Below are 21,363 nucleotides of genomic sequence, written 5' to 3' on the forward strand. Positions count from 1 at the left end.
TAAGCCATATTATCACGTGCAAATACAAAATCATTAATGAGGTCACATACATGAGAATGAAATTAATGCGTGACTCAACTGTTATATCCACAGATTAACACACGTGCGAACAAAAAAATTTTATTAGGTGGAGCAAGGCCACCGCTTAATTTTACAAAAAGATAAACTTCCTTCAAAAAACAAAAGGCTTCTTCTCCTACCAAAATTTTATAACAGGCCAAAGAATTATGCCACCTTATTGAAATGAAATATTAGCAACTGAACTGAATTTAAGTTGAAACTTCCTGGCAGATTAAAACTGTGTGCCGGACCGAGACTCGAACTCGGGACCTTTGCCTTTCCCGGGCAAGTGATCTGACCGAACACGCTGAGCTACTGTGCCGGCTTAATTTCATTTGCCTCCTGTGAGGATCGGACTCACGACCTGTGGTTTACTAGACCAACGCTCTGCCACTGAGCTAAGGAGGCGCCTCCTAACCAACTGAGCTACCCAAGCACGACTCACGCCCCGTCCTTACAGCTTTAGTTCTGCCAGTACCTCGTCTCCTACCTTCCAAACTTTACAGAAGCTCTCCTGCGAACCTTGCAGAACTAGCACTCCTGAAAGAAAGGATGTTGTTGAGACATGGTTTAGCCACAGCCTGGGGGATGTTTCCAGAATTTAAGTTCCTTTGTCGGGTTTTCTCTCGACGCTTTCCGGCGGATGCCGAGGAAGTAGAAGTTGTGATCGTTTTATAAAACCAAAAGATTTTTCGTGAAATGAAAGATATTAATTTGGTGTATAAGTTGGTAGTGTTTTTGTTTTGCATGTTGGTATTCCGGTTGCTATGGTTTTATTTATCGATTGTTATTTTTTATTTGTGGTTCACTTTTGCTATCTGAGCTTACATATTATCATTTTGTCATTTGGAGATAGTGACTGGAGCTGTGGACGCGAGGAAATGGAGTACCAAGTGAAGAAATCGGAACATTTCAGATATATTCTTCTGTTTGAGGTCAATAGAGGGATGACAGCGGTGGATGCAGCCAGAATCATTTGCGCCGTATGTGGAGACAGTGCCATTGGGCAGAGAACGGCTAGGAAATGATTTTTCCATGTTCAAGAAGAACTTCTGGGCTTGATGATGATCATTTTAACCCATTAATCAACAATGATCCACTTGAGTGCACTCGAGAACTAGTAAATGTGGTGAACTGTGATATTCGATCGTCGTTCGATATCTGCATGCAGTGGAAAAGGTTCAAAAATCGGGTGTATGGATACCGCATGCTCTAAGCCAAAATCACAAAAATCAGCGAGTGGTCATACGTGCATCGCTGCTTGTTCGTCCACAGTTGACTCATGAACAACGCCGACCATTCAGGCCCTGCATCGTTGCCGGTGACGAGTAGTAGTGGTTTATGCTAACGTAAGCGAAAGAAAGGAATGGTTTAGCCCATAAAATGCAGTTACTCCCCGTACAAAGACCTACTCGCATACACAAATATAAAATAGCGGCGGTCTAGGGGGCTGCGTAGTGCTTCCTCGAGGTATAACTATTACTGCTGAAACTTCCTGGCAGATTAAAACTGTGTGCCCGACCGAGACTCGAACTCGGGACCTTTGCCTTTCGCGGGCAAGTGCTCTACCATCTGAGCTACCGAAGCACGATTCACGCCCGGTACTCACAGCTTTACTTCTTCCAGTACCTCGTCTCCTACCTTCCAGACTTTACAGAAGCTCTCCTGCAAACCTTGCAGAACTAGCACTCCTGAAAGAAAGGATATTGCTAGTTCCGCAAGGTTCGCAGGAGAGCTTCTGTAAAGTTTGGAAGGTAGGAGACGAGGTACTGGCAGAAGTAAAGCTGTGAGTACCGGGCGTGAGTCGTGCTTCGGTAGCTCAGATGGTAGAGCACTTGCCCGCGAAAGGCAAAGGTCCCGAGTTCGAGTCTCGGTCGGGCACACAGTTGTAATCTGCCAGGAAGTTTCATATCAGCGCACACTCCGCTGCGGAGTGAAAATCTCATTCTATTACTGCTGACTTTCATTGCCAACAACTGAGACGTCTTGCAGACACAGTCCAAGAGCAACGACAGGGAGGACCGTGTGGAGTGATGCTACGCCGCGATGACGACTTCCAACATTCTGCTGGACTGACGAAAACTCAGGGTATGGCTTGGCAAGTCATTCCGCACCCACCTTATTCGACTGATCTTGAGCCCTCAGATTTTTACCTTTCCCGCTCTCTATCGAACAGCCATCAAAGAAATTCTTTTCCAGGTCAAATTCGCTCCGAACGTGAGTCGTCTAGTTATTCACCTCAAAACGAGCGATTTCTGGAATCACGGAATAGAAAAGTTACCCTAGCGTTGACAGACTGTTGTAAACAGTGAAGTAGAATTTATTATTGATGAGTTAAGGCTACGTTATCTGTATTTGTTGTGTTTAGTAAAGTCATTGAAAAACTTGACGAACTTACGCACCAACTTAATACTTCAGTAAAATTTGAGACTGAATTGAGGAGCTTGGGATGCTTTGATATGCTGAAAACTTTGTGGCTTAGTTTCAGATAATTTAAATATAAGATTGTACCAGGAGAAATATAGGTACTGTAAAAAAGGATTTGATCCTTTGTAAGTTATTCAACCTAACGTTAATATTCTTCTGCTCTGCGATGATGAATTAGAAGACTGAAGTGTATTTTGCCAGCAAAAAGGGATTTCATTATATTCGAATTTTAAGTTGTTTGCCAACAGAGAGGAGTTATATTGCCAAAGAAAGAAATGCTGAATTGTGCATCTGTGTTGTTCTTGTATATAGACAAATGTTTCCTCGTGGTCTTGGTGTGTTAAGATGCAAGAATCGCTATAAATGTATTGCTGCTAGTAAGTATCTATTTTATAGCAGTAATGACTTTCGTTTTATTGTTTCTTAACATTAATCTCGCTCTCTCATCTTAAGAGATTACCAAGTGGAAAAATGGGTAGTGTTGTTGTATAAACCGCCAAACCGGTTTGGGTGAAGTTTGTAAAACCACCATTGGGGCCATCTCACTGAGATAACTACGAATTGTAGTAATTGTTTGGAATCTGCTCTTGATTTAATTAAAAAGTTTGACTGCCAAATGCGAAATGAATTATCGCAACTAAAAAGTTTCAAACAATCACGGTCACGAAAATACAAAACCAAGGCAGTTATTCGGAAAGAAAAACATTTTTGACACGGTATTGTTAAACTCGTGGGCCTTTCCTCAATTTAACTCGCCCAGTTCTTAGTAAGGTGAATTGAAGTGGCGACCATTCGCAGGACTAAGTTACTAGATCAATAATATGCTGTGTATGTAATTTTATTTCAAAATATGTGTGTATATGCCATGATTGTTTCTTTTTCATATAAGCCAACGGGACATATACGTCAATATTGAAAGACCATAAAAATTAAAAATGGAACGACGTTTACTGAAAATTAGCAACCAAGTAATGGAAAGGTCCAAAATCAGGAAATGCCATGAAACCTTGATAACTGATAAATTTTTTGAAAACCTCGTTGTTGATGGCTACACTGTAAGGTAAGACAATACACTCTCATCTCGCTTAGTTTTGCTTTCAGTATTTGTTAAATTATCTATTTGAGGCTTTAAACGTTAAAAAATTTAGTCAGTATTAAAACTTGTAGTTACATAGTCTACTTTGTAAAATAAGGGCAAAAATTGGCGAATTTTAGTGGTTACGTGCGTGCAGCTTGCTGTAGTGGTTAGCATTTGCTTCACACAGAACTACTAAGTGCTTCACGGTACTGAGCTGCACGCAAATACTGTATATGAACTGCTAACAATTTAGCAGCATTACGATAAGTAATAGGCTCGTGAAACTGTACTGTACGGTAGTATAATGATAACCCTTCAGCAGTTTATAAAGATGACTTCTTCTCACACAGAAACCGTGCCTAATCATATGCCAGAAGGTGAATTCACCACTGAGAATTTAAATACCATGATAGCTGCAACAAATGAAATTACGTCGCTGGCTACAGACGAGAATACTTCTGAACCTATTAGTGTAGTAACAGATCCTATTATGGAACTACTCCTCGAATTGAAAAATGAAGTTACTGCTGTGAATCAAATGCAAGCCAGTATGGCCGACGATTTTAGCATTATGAAGCAACAACAGAAGGTAAAAGTACAAACTGAGAAATTAAAAACCGTGATTGCTAGTCTCGTGACTTAAGTAATGCGAACAATCTAGAAATCGTAACTAGCGAAATGACTTAGAAACCACTATTGGAAGTATTCCTGAATCTGTAGAGAAACTGACTGAGAACATTAATACTTTGCAATTGGAACAAGAAGTCTTGAAAAACTTTGAAATCCACCCTTCAGCAGGTAGTAACCCAAGTAGACTATCTATCCACTGATCATGAAAAGAGAATAGATGACTATTTCAAGTAAAAGGGCGATCAAACTAAGGAAGGACTAGAGAGCGAATTAAAGAAAGCAGTGCAGCAAACTATTTCGAACAGACCACTTCTGCACAGGCGGTTAAATGTGAAACAGGACTTATAAAAAAAGCTTTGACCCAAGATTTGCGAAAATATCCAAAATCCCCTTAATGACCAGGTAGGTAACACAGAAAAAGAATTAAACGCACAGTTTAGGAATGATACATCCCATGCAGTTCAGATAGATGTTTATCATAGACTAGTATCCAATGAAAATGCTTACTTTCATGAAATGCACTGTAGTAACCTGTCGCCACAGAACTATACAACTAGGAGCATAGCTGCGGAGCCAACTGATTCAGGTGTTCTACCAGACAAACACAATCAGCTTCAACTGTTCACTCTTGTGACAAACTATCATAATAAAATGACAAAAACTATAATAACCGCTGCGGAGCAGGTCCTTTCTCGCATCTGCATGTAATGTTCTGTCGGCGGCCTGCGTCACGAGACCGGTACGTCAATTCGGTGACGCAAGCAACGACGCGTCGGCTACGCTACACTCGTCACTCTGAGCGTCGCCCGACATTTTTCAAAAAACGAGATTGATGGAAACCCAAAGGATTGGCGTCCTCCCGATTATGACACAATACAGTGAACATGACATATTACACACGCTATGAGACATTTAGCCCCCTAACGATGTGCGTAGGAGCAATTTAATTCCAAAGCAGTTATTTCATAGCATATCTAACTACCAGTAGGATTACAGGACTATTTGCACCGAGACCTTAAGAAATACTTGTCTCAAGCACATGTAAGCCATTAAAAGGTGAAAAGCAAACGACAGGCACAGTAACTGCACTTTATGTGCTCAGTTAACCACCACTGAATACATTCAAACTACGACAGAACTCAGGTAAAATAAAAGAGAACCATTGGTCTCTCAAAATGAGTGACCTTGTATGTATCTACTTAGGGACATGGCTGCCAAGGAGGGGAAGAAAGCCAATGTGCCCTCCGTGAGCATACTGTGTGAAGTCATTCCAGACATGAAACGGGTCCTTTCGGGTGCCATAAAGAGAACAGGGTGCACCCAAGTGCAAATAATGGTTCGTGCCAGTACCAATGATGTGTGCCGGTTTGGATTGGAAGACATTGTCTCTGGTTTCGATCGGCTAAAGGATACCAGTCTTGCTTGCGAGATGAAAGCAGAGCTCACCATTCGCAGCATAGTGGACAGGACCGATTGCGGACGTCTGGTACAGAGCAGAGTGGACGGTCGGAATAAGAGGCTCAGACGGTTCTGCGACCGTGTAGGCTGCAGATTCCTCGATTTGCGCCATGGGGTGGGTGGGTATCGGGTTCCGCTGAATAGGTCAGGAGTCCACTACACGAAGGAGGCGTCTACACGGGGCTGAGCCGTTTTCATTAGGTTAGATTGTCTCGAGGAAACACAGAAAGGGCTTCAGTCTCATAGGGTGCAGCTAGAACACAGGATGAACGTAGATCCAGGAACCAACAGTATAACAGTTGTAAATTGTCGTAGCTGTGTTGGGAAAGTACCAGAGCTCCCTGCGCTAATAGAAAGCACTTATGCTCAAATCGTTATAGGCACAGAAGAAGGGTAAAGCCGGAGATAAGTTCAACCGAAATTTTTGCGAAAGACCTAACGGTGTTCAGAAAGGATAGTTTAAACACAGTTGGTGATGGCGTGCTTGTTGCTGTTAGAAGTAGTCTATCTTATAGCAAAATTGAAGTCGATAGTTCCTGCAAGTTAGTATGGATAGAGATCATTCTTGGCAACTGGAATAAAATAATAATTGGATCCTTTTACCGGCCTCCCAACTAAAATGATAAAATTGCTGAAAGGTTCAAAGGAAACTTAATTTCGAACGCGTACCTGACTCATATAATGGTACCTTGTGGTGACTTTAATTTACCCTCAATATGTCGGCTAAAACAGATGTTTAAATCCGGAGGTACACATAAAACATCATCCGAAATTGTACTAAACGCATTCTCTGAAAATTATTTCGAGCAGTTAGTTCATAACCCCCCGCGAATAGCAAACAGTTGTAAAAACACACTTGGCATCTTAGGAACAAATACTGCTGAGCCAATAGCGAGCGTTAAAACGGATGCAGGGCTGTCGTAGCGAGATTAAATATTGTAAACCCCAGATCATCCAAAAATTAACGAAAAATGTACCTATTCGAAAAAGCAGATAAAAATTCACTTGGCGCTATAACGAGAGAAAATCTCCGCTTCTTACAAATTGGCAACGTAATTGTATACAAAACTGGTCAGAAGACTGTTGCATAAACAACGAATAAGGCATGCCAAATTTAAACGAACGCTAAACCTTTAAGATCGGCGATCTCCTACAGAGACTCGAAATTTGTGCGGACTTCAGTGCGAGATACTTATAATAGTTTCCACGAAGTTTGTCTCGAAACTTGGCAGAAAATCTAGAGATTCTGGTCGTATGTAAAGTATGCTAGTGGTAAGAGAGCAGGAGGAACACGGTCTATCAGTTCTTCCACATTTGTCGGTGGAGTAGAACACACGAGCTCCATCAAGTGTTGCCAGAGGAAGATGTCCAGGGGATTTGGGTCAGGTGAAAGCGGAGGCCATACAACACCCCGTCCGAGAAATTTCCCTGCAGATGTTATGTCTAAATAACATCGCACATTAATTCCAAAGTATAGAGGTGTACCATCATGTTGGAACCATAACCTCTGTCCAACATGAAGTGGAACATCTTCCGCAAATAGTTTGAGAGGAATGCACAATACCTTCGTGCAGTCAACCAGTCAGGCAAGAACTAGGGGCCCAAACTCCCGTCTCCCAATATTCCGGCCCATACATTGATGCCAAAGCGAACCTGATGTCCACGGTCGCAGGTGTCAGATGGCTTAACGTCGCAGCAATGACGAGTATTGTGCTTATGGAAGACATCCTCATGCGTGAACGCTGCTTCATTCGATCGTGTTACAGTGTATAGGAAGTCGTTGTTGGCCTCTTGTTTTTGTTGGAACTTTCACAGAGCTGCATATGCAGAGCTTCCTCAGTAGCTAGAGTATGGCGATTCCGTGAAAGATCTCTGTCACGCTATGGTGGAAGGAGAGAATTTGTGTCCTGAAGGCAAAGTACCGGAGGACGAAATACATATCTATCTGGATGACGTCGACCAGGACATCTAGCTGCGTATTTACGAGTTGCAACACCAGACTGGTTACCAGATGCACCAATGACCAGAAACATACCCACATGTTCATCGTTTGTGTATGCCACTATTTTAGAATAATACAAGAAGAAACTGAGATACGTGTACGAATGTACGAGGGTTGCCCAGAAAGTAATGCACCCCATTTATTTTCTTCAACAGCTCTTTATTGAACATCAAGAGAATTACACACATGAAGGAATGTTGTTCTGTCTACACACCCTATTTTTCCACATAATCTCCATCCCATTCCAGTGCGAAACAAGGGCGTGTATGCCCTGTGTGTTCCAGTCCTTGTGCTGGTGGTGGAGCCATTGCTTCACTGTGTTAATCACCTCCTCATCGTCCTCAAAATGTCTTCCACGAATGGCATCCTTTAATGGCCCAAACAACATTAGCTCGCTGTAACATGTCACGTGTGACAGCCGTGGAATGTCTCCCCGACCGCTGCAAATCGTGAAGCTCCACCGAATCGCCTTTTGTTGATCTCACCCTCCGTGCCCAGCGACTAAGTGTATTTCTGTCGACAGCAGGTGCTCCACAGACTTTGCACAAGCGTTTGTGAATATTCCCAACAGTTTATTTCTCTGTACTGAGAAATTCAATGACGGCTCGTTGCTCGAGACGTACATCACTTACAGACGCCATTTTGAAACTGTCCTGCAGCTGCGCTATCTGTCGGAAGTGACGGAAAATTGGCGTGCTCATTAAGGAGACTTAATACACCCCTGGAAATGGAAAAAAGAACACATTGACACCGGTGTCTCAGACCCACCATACTTGCTCCGGACACTGCGAGAGGGCTGTACAAGCAATGATCACACGCACGGCACAGCGGACACACCAGGAACCGCGGTGTTGGCCGTCGAATGGCGCTAGCTGCGCAGCATTTGTGCACCGCCGCCGTCAGTGTCAGCCAGTTTGCCGTGGCATACGGAGCTCCATCGCAGTCTTTAACACTGGTAGCATGCCGCGACAGCGTGGACGTGAACCGTATGTGCAGTTGACGGACTTTGAGCGAGGGCGTACAGTGGGCATGCGGGAGGCCGGGTGGACGTACCGCCGAATTGCCCAACACGTGGGGCGTGAGGTCTCCACAGTACATCGATGTTGTCGCCAGTGGTCGGCGGAAGGTGCACGTGCCCGTCGACCTGGGACCGGACCGCAGCGACGCACGGATGCACGCCAAGACCGTAGGATCCTACGCAGTGCCGTAGGGGACCACACCGCCACTTCCCAGCAAATTAGGGACACTGTTGCTCCTGGGGTATCGGCGAGGACCATTCGCAACCGTCTCCATGAAGCTGGGCTACGGTCCCGCACACCGTTAGGCCGTCTTCCGCTCGCGCCCCAACATCGTGCAGCCCGCCTCCAGTGGTGTCGCGACAGGCGTGAATGGAGGGACGAATGGAGACGTGTCGTCTTCAACGATGAGAGTCGCTTCTGCCTTGGTGCCAATGATGGTCGTATGCGTGTTTGGCGCGGTGCAGGTGAGCGCCACAATCAGGACTGCATACGACCGAGGCACACAGGGCCAACACCCGGCATCATGGTGTGGGGAGCGATTTCCTACACTGGCCGTACACCACTGGTGATCGTCGAGGGGACACTGAATAGTGCACGGTACATCCAAACCGTCATCGAACCCATCGTTCTACCATTCCTAGACCGGCAAGGGAACTTGCTGTTCCAACAGGACAATGCACGTCCGCATGTATCCCGTGCCACCCAACGTACTCTAGAAGGTGTAAGTCAACTACCCTGGTCAGCAAGATCTCCGGATCTGTCCCCCATTGAGCATGTTTGGGACTGGATGAAGCGTCGTCTCACGCAGTCTGCACGTCCAGCACGAACGCTGGTCCAACTGAGGCGCCAGGTGGAAATGGCATGGCAAGCCATTCCACAGGACTACATCCAGCATCTCTACGATCGTCTCCATGGGAGAATAGCAGCCTGCATTGCTGCGAAAGGTGGATATACACTGTACTAGTGCCGACATTGTGCATGCTTTGTTTTTTGTGTCTATGTGCCTGTGGCTCTGTCAGTGTGATCATGTGATGTATCTGACCCCCGGAATGTGTCAATAAAGTTTCCCCTTCCTGGGACAATGAATTCACGGTGTTCTTATTTCAATTTCCAGGAGTGTATATACCTAACGTTAAGCATTCGTAGCCTTGCTTTCGGCTCAGAAAAAGAATGCGGCGCATTACTTTCTGGGAAACCCTCTTACATGGATTCCATCACGTGCGCGTTAGTCCGATAGCAACTAGGCCCCGTTTGGTGAACATAGCATACAGTATAAATACGACATTAGTCGGAGCGGGCTGTTTCGCGTAACTCGCGTCACCTCTCTTACAGCTTCTGTTCTGCATGACTCATCCGATATCGCTAAATGTAAAATGTTAGTTTTCGAATTACACTGTTTCGCTAACGGTAGTGGACGTGATGTTTCCAGATTTTCATCGATAACAATAATAATAGTAACGCATGGAGATACTAACTAAGCAGCTTGCGCTTATCAGTCTCAATGTTGAAAAACATAATTAGTGGTTCCATGGCGAGAATACATACAAACGGTAAACGGGTTTGGAAATAATCTGCAAAGCACGTTGCTAGCCCTGCTGATGACGTAAGACTCAAGCGAAACGTAATGAACGTGCACGTGGCAAGAATAATAGTTGGTACTAATCGATGGGACCGTTAGGTGGGGGTACACAGAAAACAAGTTTGGAAACTAGCAGATGCAGTGATGCGAAATAATTCGTGTCCATGGCGCGCAGAAAGCTTAAGATGACCAATGAAAGCGATTGTACTTCCATCTCTGTGTTCGTAGTACGTAAGCGCAAATGTTTTGTAGAAGACCCCCAGAACTGCTGTGTGACTATTAAGACGCCAGGACCGTACCACGCAGACTACAGTCAGGAAATAAAAACAAATACACCACGACCCAGAATCGAACGCTCGACCTCCCGCATGCTAACCCTAAGCGTTGTCAATTGCATCAACTGCAGAACAGTGCTGCGATGTACTGACAAAGGTAGTTACCATCAGTGTGATTAGAATGTTGCCAGGTTGCCAACCTTTGACGTCCATTTACTGTCGGATATACACTACTGGCCATTAAAATCGCTACACCAAGAAAAAATGCAGATTATAAACGAGTATTCATTTGACAAATGTATTATACTAGAAATGACATCTGATTACATTTTCACGCAATTTGGATGCACAGATCCTGAGAAATCAGTACCCAGAACAACCATCTCTGGCCGTAATAACGGCCTTGATACGCCTGGGCATTGAGTCAAATATAGCTTGAATGGCGTGTACAGGTACGGCTGGGCATGCTGCTTCAACACAATACCACAGTTCATCAAGAGTTGTGACTGGCGTATTGTGATGAGCCAGTTACTCGGCCACCATAGACCAGACGTTTTCAATTGGTGAAAGATGTGGAGAATGTGCTGGCCAGGGCAGCAGTCGAACATTTTCTGTATCCAGAAAGGCCCGTACAGGCCGTGCAACATGCGGTCGTGCATTATCCTGCTGAAATGTAGGGTTTCGCAGGGATCGAATGAAAGGTAGAGCCACTGGTCGTAACACATCTGAAATGTAACGTCCAGTGTTCAAAGTGCCGTCAATGCGAACAAGAGGTGACCGAGACGTGTAACCAATGGCACCCCATACCATCACGCCGAGTGATACGCCAGTATGGCGATGACGAATACACGCTTCCAATGTGCGTTCACCGCAATGTCGCCAAACACGGATGCGACGATCATGATGCTGTAAACAGAACCCGGATTCATCCGAAAAAATGACGTTTTGCCATTCGTGCACCCAGGTTCGTCATTGAGTACACCATCGCAGGTGCTCCTGTCTGTGATGCAGCGTCGAGGGTAACCGCAGCCATGGTCTCCAAGCTGATAGTCCATGCTGCTGCAAACGTCGTCGAACTGTTCGTGCATATGGTTGTTGTCTTGCAAACGTCCCCATCTGTTGACTCAGGGATCGAGACGTGGCTGCACGATCCGTTACAGCCATGTGGATAAGATGCCTGTCATGTCGACTGCTAGTGATACGAGGCCACTGGGATCCAGCACGGCGTTCCGTATTACCCTCCTGAACCCACTGATTCCATATTCTGCCAACAGTCATTGGATCTCGACCAACGCGAGCAGCAATGTCGCGATACGATAAACCGCAATCGCGATAGGCTACAATCCGACCTTTATCAAAGTCGGAAACGTGATGGTACGCATTTCTCCTCCTTAGACGAGGCATCACAACAACGTTTCACCAGGCAACGCCGGTCAACTACTGTCTGTGTATGAGAAATCGGTTGGATACTTTCTTCATGTCAGCGCGTTGTAGGTGTCGCGACTGGTGCCAACCTTGTGTGAATGCTCTGAAAAGCTAATCATTTGCATATCACAGCATCTTCTTCCTGTCGGTTAAATTTCGCGTCTGTAGCACGTCATCTCCGTGGTGCAGCAATTATAATGGCCAGTAGTGTATGCGCAGGACGACGTTTTGTGAAAGACAAAAATGGTTCAAATGGCTCTGAGCACTATGGGACTTAACATCTGAGGTCATCAGTCCCCTAGAACTTAGAACTACTTAAACCTAACTAACCTAAGGACATCACACACATCCATGCCCGAGGCAGGGTTCGAACCTGCGGCCGTAGCGGTCGCGCGGTTCCGGACTGTAGCGCCTAGAACCGCTCGGCCACTTCGGCTGGCTGTGAAAGACATTTCCGTGTTGTGAGTACGTGAAGGATCACGCTGCCAAGTCCGAGTGCGCGAAATTTTCTTTGCCCTATTTATTGACATGGTACAACTACCGAAAAATTCTTATCAAAGGGATGTAAGTACTTACATATTCAGAAAACGAATTACGTGGTTCTCGTAAGTCAGACCACGTGGAAGTGAAAAGATTTTTCACGTTTTGTTAACAGTGCTTACATTCGATAGTCCTTGAAGTGTCACTAGTTCTGCTTTTACTGCTCGCCAGTGTTCTGTTCCTAACTTTCAAGAAAGCGGCTGTAAAAGAACGTGACTGCAATACTCGTGGGGGACCCAACGCATACTACTGACGCCCACTCTTTGTTCTACTGGTGCACAACGCTGCGATTGTCAGTAAACTCCACTCCAATCTTATCGCTTCTACGAGGAAAAGATTAACACAATCTACCGATAAAATGAACCAATAAAATATTCCGAAGCGATGAAGTTCGGACGTTTTTAAGACTTACTGGTACGTGTTATACACCGGGCTGGGAGGAATATTACTACCTCCGTCCATAGCGCGAGCAACATGCTGTCTTGTGGGAACGAAAGGTATGTAAGCTGTTGTAACATGCGACTTATCTGCATGACCTTTGCTGTTTATGATCTTACCCATTTCCTCCAACTCCTCGACCTCACCCATTTCCTCCAGCTCCTCAACTTTATCTCCTAAATCTCACTATCCACCCACCCACCCACCAACACACACACACACACACACACACACACACACACACACACGCACACACACCCTTCCACTCCCATCTCGCACTCACTGCGCACGTCGTAGAACAGTCATCGGTATCTGAAATTCCTATGGTTTGTTTAGTTGCCGAAACTTGTTTATTACAGTGCTGGGTAAGGCGGCTCACGTTCCGCTTGCAGTACTAGCGTCGTTGTGTTTACGTCAGGGGAAACAGTGGAACATAAATGGTGTTACTGCAACTGAACTTTGTTATACCCGTCTCGAATGAATTTACGGCGGAGCTACTATTAGATTAGAAACTGAACTTACAGCTGTAATTATTTATTTGTTGCTTACTTTGGCAGTTTCTATTCTGTTTATCATTATTTTACCATGACCCTCATTAGCCATAGCAGGCTATATCTCTGCTGTTGCTAGGGGATATGGTGACGTTTCACTTTGTGATGTTCTCTAGTAATCATTACAGACTTTTCTGATAAGTTGGACCGCTTATTTAAAGTCACCCAACTTAACGACAGTTTACTTTGGGTATGTCGTTCGTAACCTCTTAATGGCGAATGGAACATAGGGAAAGTTATGATATCGGATTAACCTGTTTAAAAAAACAAGGTAAATTGTTTCCTGTTTCAGTAAGGCGTATTTCGGAGTGATTAAATCGTTTTTTAGCGTAATGTTGACTGCTACGGGGAAGAAAACATATAAACATCTATTCGGGTTGCAGGGTTGAAACGACATGGAGTACTGTCTGCCTTTCCGGAACTGCTGTACCAATTGTGTTAATACCAATCTTTCGTACTTGACAACATATGTGTTTTGGAATCTCTTATATGAAATAATTTTCCTTACTGTTTCTTTGCAGTGCTTATTGAGTCAAGGAACCTGAAAAGTTTTCACAAGAAAATTTTACTTCTGTCGGTAAAATTTCAAATCGTCTGATTTTCATCATATTTAAATGATAGTCAATATAATATTTACAGTCTCAGTTATCCACTCTGGAGAGAAATCAGATGCTATTGGCCACCATGTCTTACCGTTTCTTTCATACATTACACATGGTCGTCTTAGTTTAACGTGATAGAAGAGTGACCATTCGTCTTTTTCAGTCGATAATTTTTCTTTTTTTCTTCTGATCATCAGAAAATTAATAATTCTAACAGTGAGACGTTGCACTTAGCAGTGAGCTCATTTTCTGCTATCAATTTCTGCGAATAAAAATGTACATCATTTTGTAGTTGAACCCGACGATTACTTGTCAAGTAGTTTATCTTATTCGCTTCAACCGTAGGGACAACTACCGATTTGTCTTTTAGTACTTAACCATTCACAGCGTATGACTGATGCATCTTAATTGTAGCTATTCAGAATGGGCGGTTCTAATAAGCTTGTATAGCATATTATATTATGCATGCATTATTCAAGACGAAATAGCAACAAATCAGAATGTAAATTGTGACAATGTCACGTAGACTATTTGAATAAGCAAGGCCGCAGCGAAGTCACTATTCCTTACGATCTTAATTGAAACACGAGCTCCTATATTCGCTGTTCCTGAGGCTCTCAGCAGAATGTAAAATTTAAGCAGCTGTACTGAAAGTGGAGGTCACAACATCTCTGCTCCTTGCAGCAAAAGTCCTAGAACTGAAAACTTCTTACATGTGCAGCATTCGAACAAGCTATCAAAAAAATGGCTCTGAGTACTATGGGACTTAGCATCTGAGGTCATCAGTCCCCTAGAGCTTGTTGTTGTGGTCTTCAGTCCTGAGAATGGTTTGATGCAGCTCTCCATGCTACTCTATCCTGTGTAAGCTTCTTCATCTCCCAGTACCTACTGCAGCCTACATCCTTCTGAATGCTTAGTGTATTCATCTCTTGGTCTCCCTCTACGTTTTTTACCCTCCACGTTGTCCTTCAGTACTAAATTGGTGATCCCTTGATGCCTCAGAACATGTCCTACCAACCGATCCCTTCTTCTAGTCAAGTTGTGCCATAAACTCCTCTTCTCCCCAATTCTATTCAATACCTCCTCATTAGTTATGTGATCTACCCTAGAACTTAGAACTACGTAAACCTAACTAACCTAAGGACATCACACACATCCATGCCCGAGGCAGGATTCGAACCTGCGACCGTAGCAGTCGCGCGGTTCCGGGCTGAAGCGCCTAGAACAAGCTCTCTCTGGAGAAGGAACGCCACTATTGTTAATTGTCATGATCCGAAGATAATTTACTCTTCACATCATATCATTGTTCCGGTTGCATTTAGGGATCCGGGTAGGATATGTGTTGAAAAATGGCGTTTTGAGATTTCAACGTCGACTAATTCTCAATTCTCTTCTGTGTTAGATAATGCCTGTCTGCGTAATTACCAATGAAAAAAAATGTAAATACGTTGGCATCCCTTGAAATCCCGTATTTGATACACTTTTCTCTTTAAAATTGATTATCTGCGCCAGTTTTTAAGCTGAATTCATGGATGAAATTTTGTTTTACTTTTACATGTTAGATATGTGGCTAGACTCTTTTACCCAACACTATGTTCGCTTGTTTCAGTATAGTGTCTATGTTTCCTTTTCACCTTGTAAACAGAAATGTCTTGTATTTCAAATCTTGCTTTGGCCTTTGTTTTCCGTGAGGATACGTTTTATGCTTCACAATGCCGCGGTCTAAGAAAAAGTTTCCTAAACGAACATTTCGAGCTTATACGTACACGAGAGCATAAACATCTGCAGTAACTAGTCAAGATGAAAATGAAAATTGTAGTGTGTTACAAGCAACAATTCCACGCGATGTTGCTTCTCCACCAAACACGTTGAGAAGGAAGGTTCGTAATTTGAACAAAAATGTAAATACATCTACATCTACGTGATTACTCTGCTATTCACAATAAAGTGCGTGGCAGAGGGTTCAATGAACCACCTTCATGCTGTGTCTCTACCGTTCCACTCTCGAACGGCACGTGGGAAAAACCTGCACTTAAATTTTTCTGTGCGAGCCCTGATTTCTCTAATTCTATAGACCTAATGTGGAACCCCAGTGTGTAAATAGTGTTAATTTTATCACACTGTTTAGTCACATTAATGTGATCATCTGTCAAAAGGCCGAATGACCACCTTTGCGCCACGGGCCACTGCGAGACGTGCGAGAAGAGAGTCATCGAGATGCCGACCCCACTGCCGCGACCTGCCGCGCTACATTTCTCGGTCGTGGACCCACGGCGAGAATAGCCTGATGGAAGTGGCCACACCAATCCTCGATTGCCTTACATCCGGGGTGTCTGACAGCCAGCGGAGTACGGTCAACTCATTCTGGTACTCACCAAATGCCGCACGTAATCTGCGAGCTCTGTGACACATTGCAACGTCCTGTTGGTAGACGCCATTGTGCCGAGGAAAAACCAACTACATTTAGGGGTGGTCATGGTCCCCAAGGATAGATGCACGCTGGTGTTGATTCAGTGTACCTTCCAGAATGACGAGATCAGCCAGGGAAAGCCGTGACCGTAAGGCTCCTTCCTGGTCGCAGGACATTTGTCATCACACGTCTCACGCCTTACTCGCGAACGGCTATAGTATGTCTGTAAACTCAAGGTGGGGGAAGTGGCCTTTCCCGGAAGAACGCTGCCACCGACCTACAGGGGCACCCAAAATCTGTTGCCCGTTATCTGTCTAGCGGTGTAGATCGGCGTGCAGCGATATACGTCGTTTCTGTTCGTGGGACTAAGTTGCCAGTGTCAGTGAGTTAACTTTGTATACTTACTGATGTACTTCGATATCCGGAAGTGATGGATAATCGTCTAGCATTGCAAGAAAATGTGCAGAATACGAAGAAGTGGAGGTATTTGGGGAGTAACGGGCTTTCGATCGTCTCTAATTTTATTACAGCGTGTATTAAAGAAGAGACACAAAAAGAACTGTTACCAGTCCCAATCAAAGGGCTGCAATTCATGCAAACGTCAGCCCCACCTAATGGGACGCGTAAGTAAGGAATTGAAAAATAGGCCGCATGGTTTACTGGAATCGCCACGAAGGAAAACTAATAATTTTGGGAGGAAACCCATCGTTATAGACAGTTTCAAAACCACGTAAGACCTTTGATGCTTATGGAACATTAAATCTCTATCTCGGTCACTATTCAGCTGATTCTAAGACATATTGATTAAAACATGTGCGCAATAGCTATTCTAAACACTGCTGAAATTTCCTTCGAAACATGTACGCTGATTCTGGACTTTTAAGCAAAAAGATTGACATACGACGTGCATTCTCATATTAATTTCTATTTTTTGGTAAGAACTTTATTTGTTAATCTACAGCAATGTTATCCTCTTCAAAATATTCCGCATTAAATACTATATACTTATGCCAGTGCTTTTTCCAATTCCCGAAACAGGTTAGGATTGTTTCTTCGGGATAGTTTATAGGTCTCTTAACTGTACATTTTTAATGTCATCCAAGCTTGTAAAACCGCTGTCGTTTAAGGCCTGCTTTGAAATGTTTATACCACTTGTCTGCCCTTGGTTTACTCATAACAGGCTCACCAAAAGCAATATTTACCATTTGTAAAAATTTCAAAATGGCTCTGAGCACTATGGGACTCAACTGCTGAGGTCATTAGTCCCCTAGAACTTAGAACTAGTTAAACCTAACTAACCTAAGCACATCACAAACATCCATGCCCGAGGCAGGATTCGAACCTGCGACCGTAGCGGTCTTGCGGTTCCAGACTGCAGCGCCTTTAACCGCACGGCCACTTCGGCCGGCAAAAATTTCATACACATTATTCCATTCTTATAACAAAATTTAATACAGATTCTCTAATTTATTTTTATACAAAACAAATAATCGTTGATGCTACCAAAACACATGTAACCTTTCTGACAGCTGATAACAGAGTAAATACCCAATATGCATAATATTGAACACATACTTGTGAGGCAAATTTACGAAGACAATGACAAAAAAGTAGCGCAAATCGGACTAATACAACACACAAAATTATAAACTTCTACTTACTTTCTAAAAACTCTTTGTGTTGCAAGAATTGTTAAGTTTCAATGCAGTCCTTCCAAGAAAACTTCTACTTTTTAGTAGAAACACAAAGTAAGAACAAGCCTTAAATTCTACAGACTGATTGAACTATATGGGGTTCGTTTTACGAATAGCAATAGAGAAACTTAGATTCACATGAACGGGCATTTGGTTCTATGTTTGTAGTAGAATCCTGACTTCCGTCCGTATGTTAATATTATTTACTCTATAATGTTGTGTTTCGGAAGAAGCTATCGTTTTTTGTATTCCTTGCGGTCTTAATGCATTTGTCTAAAAATAAACGCAGCCGAGACGTATCTGTACACGGCTTCGCTACAGATTTGAAGCGCGCTCCGCGGCAGGGCCGTTACTATGTAGTGAAACAGCCTGTAGAAGCGCCTCGTGACGTAGATGGGTTGGCAGAGGGGGACTCGCTCGCTCGCTCTTCAGTTTACCGACAGACTATATCTGCCCGATGGATGGTGAAACGTGACGCATATGAAAAGGCCGCCCGTCATCGCTCAGGGGACGATCTGTTGTGGTACTGGTGTGCCAATTCCAGCCCTCGTCGCCGCCGAACAGCGGTCGGCGTGAGTGCGTGAGCCAGGTGCCTGCCGCAGGGGCCCATATGCAGCAACGTCCGCTCAACTGCCTTTAAGCCCTCGCTTCTTCTGGGCAGCCAGTTACTGAACAGCTGCTGGTCTACAAGCCTGTCCACATTTCCGCATCCGCTGTTCACCCCTGGCTAATGGTGCACCACCGTTGCCTCGGTAATGGATTTTGGATAGCGGCATTTTGCCGTACACCGTATGGTTTAATCGTGGCCGTTTGGGATACGCTTCCACCTTTGGCCCGAAAGTTAACGATGGTGCTCTTTTAGACGGCAGATAAATCGCTCCGGTTCCGCATTATGACCACGACTGCACTGTCTTTCCCGGCATGCTTTCTGTTGTGGAGTAGCAAGACAGCCACGCCACGGAAGTAGCCGAAAGGCACGCGTTTAGTTCACGCAGGCAAGAGATAGGTCTGTAACAGGATACGTAATCAATGCTATAAAGAAAAGTACGTAGCTTCTGGAATACTTAACTTTAATCCATCCTTGGTACATCGCTATTGACGATATAAGTGAGACTCCATAGATACATGCAATGATACTAATGGCGCCTTGCTAGGTCGTAGCCATTGACATAGCTGAAGGCTATTTTAACTATTGGCTCGGCTAATGAGCAATGCTCCGTCCATGTAGTCGCTAGCAAAGTCGTCCGTACAACAGGGGCGAGTGCTAGTCCGTATCTCGAGACCTGCCTTGTGGTGGCGCTCGGTCTGCGATCCCTGACAGTGGCGACACGCGGGTCCGACATGTACTAATGGACCGCGGCCGATTTAAAGCTACCACCTAGCAAGTGTGGTGTCTGGCGGTGACACCACACTTTCTATATCTACACTGCTGCCGGCTGTGAGTGGTTATTGCACACTTGCGTCGAACGTAGATGGCGGTCACATTAATGTGACTAGATCGTAGATTAGTACAGACACTTTTTCTACATGATTAAGTAATTGAGAACATTATACAGCTACAGGTTATTTGCACATAGTAGAGAATAAAAGTTCTAGGTTTTGACTGTGCCGTAAGTTGGTGATTACATGAAAAGTTTCAATGAATCTAATTCACAAGAACTTCAAAGAGTACAAGACACAAATACTATTACATCTGAATCTACATCCATACTACGCAAGCCACCTGAAAGTGTGTGGCGGAGGGTACCTTGATTACCTCTATCGGTTCTCCCTTCTATTCCAGTCTCGTATTGTTCGTGGAAAGAAAGATTGTCGGTATGCCTCTGTGTGGGCTCTAATCTCTCTGATTTTATCCTCATGGTCTCTTCACGAGATATACTAAGGAGGGAACAATATTCTGCTTCACTCCTCGGTGAAGGTATGTTCTCGGAACTTCAACAAAAGCCCGTACCGAGCTACTGACCGTCTCTCTTGCAGAGTCTTCCACTGGAGTTTACCCATCATCTCCTTAACGCTTTCGCGATTACTATCTCTTCTAAATAGGGATCCCACACCGGTGAGCAGTATTCAAGCAGTGGGCGCACAAGTGTACTATAACCTACTTCCTTTGTTTTCGGACTGCATTTCCTTAGCATTCTTCCAATGAATCTCAGGCTGACATCTGCTTTACCAACGATTAATTTCATATGGTCATTCCATTTCAAATCACTCCTAATGCCTACTCCCAGATATGGAATTAACAGCTTCCAGTTGCTGACCTGCTATATTGTAGGTAAATAATAAAGGATCTTTCTATGTATTCGCACCACATTACATTTGTCTACATTGAGATTCAATTGCCATTCCCTGCACCATGCGTCAATTCGTTGCAGATCCTCTTGCATTTCAGTACAATTTCCCATTCTTACAACCTCTCGATATACTACAGCATCATCCGCAGAAAAGCTTCAGTGAACTTCAGATGTTATCCACGAGGTCATTTATCTATATTGTGAATAGCAACGGTCCTACAACACTCCCCTGCCGCACACCTGAAATCATTCTTACTTTGGAAGACTTCTCTCCATTGAGAATGACATGGTGCGTTCTGTTATCTAAGAACTCTTCAATCCAATCACACAATTCTTCTCATACTCCATATGTTCTTACTTTGTTCATTAAAAGACTGTGGGGAACTGTATCAAACGCCTTGCGAAAGTCAAGAAACACGGCATCTACCTGGGAACCCGTGTCTATGGCCCTCTGAGTCTCGTGGACGTATAGCGCGAGCTGGGTTTCACACGATCGTCTTTTTCGAAACCCATGCTGATTCCTACAGAGTAGATTTCTAGTCACCAGAAAAGTCATTTACTCGAACATAATACCTGTTCCAAAATTCTACAACTGATCGACGTTACAGATATAGGTCTATAGTTCTGCACATCCGTTCGACGTCCCTTCTTGGAAACGGGAATGACCTGTGCCCTTTTCCAGTCTTTTGGAATGCTACGCTCTTTTGGAGATCTACGGTACACCGCTGCAAGAAGGGGGTCAAGTTCCTTCGCATACTCTGTAAAATCGGACTGGTATCCCATCAGGTCCAGCGTCCTTTCCTCTTTTGAGCGATTTTAATTGTTTTTCTATCCCTCTGTCATCTATTTCGATATCTACCATTTTGTCATCTCTGTGACAATCT

The 21,363-nt window shown here is 44.1% G+C and overlaps 1 protein-coding gene and 1 non-coding gene across 3 annotated transcripts in view; one reads left to right on the forward strand and one right to left on the reverse strand.

The window, feature by feature from the left end:
- Positions 1–396: 396 nt before the first annotated feature.
- Positions 397–468, reverse strand: Trnat-agu. Its single transcript has one exon. It is a non-coding gene; the product is annotated as a tRNA-Thr (tRNA).
- A 12,444-nt stretch (positions 469–12,912) lies between these two features.
- LOC124622643 (leucine-rich repeat transmembrane neuronal protein 2-like) overlaps positions 12,913–21,363 on the forward strand; it is a 68,290-nt gene continuing 59,839 nt past the window's right edge. For both annotated transcript variants that reach the window (XM_047148422.1, XM_047148423.1), the window contains exon 1: positions 12,913–12,990. In XM_047148422.1, coding sequence (XP_047004378.1) covers positions 12,968–12,990 — 23 coding nt within the window. In that variant the 5' untranslated portion in view covers positions 12,913–12,967. The remainder of the gene's footprint in view (positions 12,991–21,363) is intronic.

Source organism: Schistocerca americana, chromosome 7 (assembly GCF_021461395.2).
Source record: "Schistocerca americana isolate TAMUIC-IGC-003095 chromosome 7, iqSchAmer2.1, whole genome shotgun sequence".
NCBI lineage: Eukaryota > Metazoa > Arthropoda > Insecta > Orthoptera > Acrididae > Schistocerca > Schistocerca americana.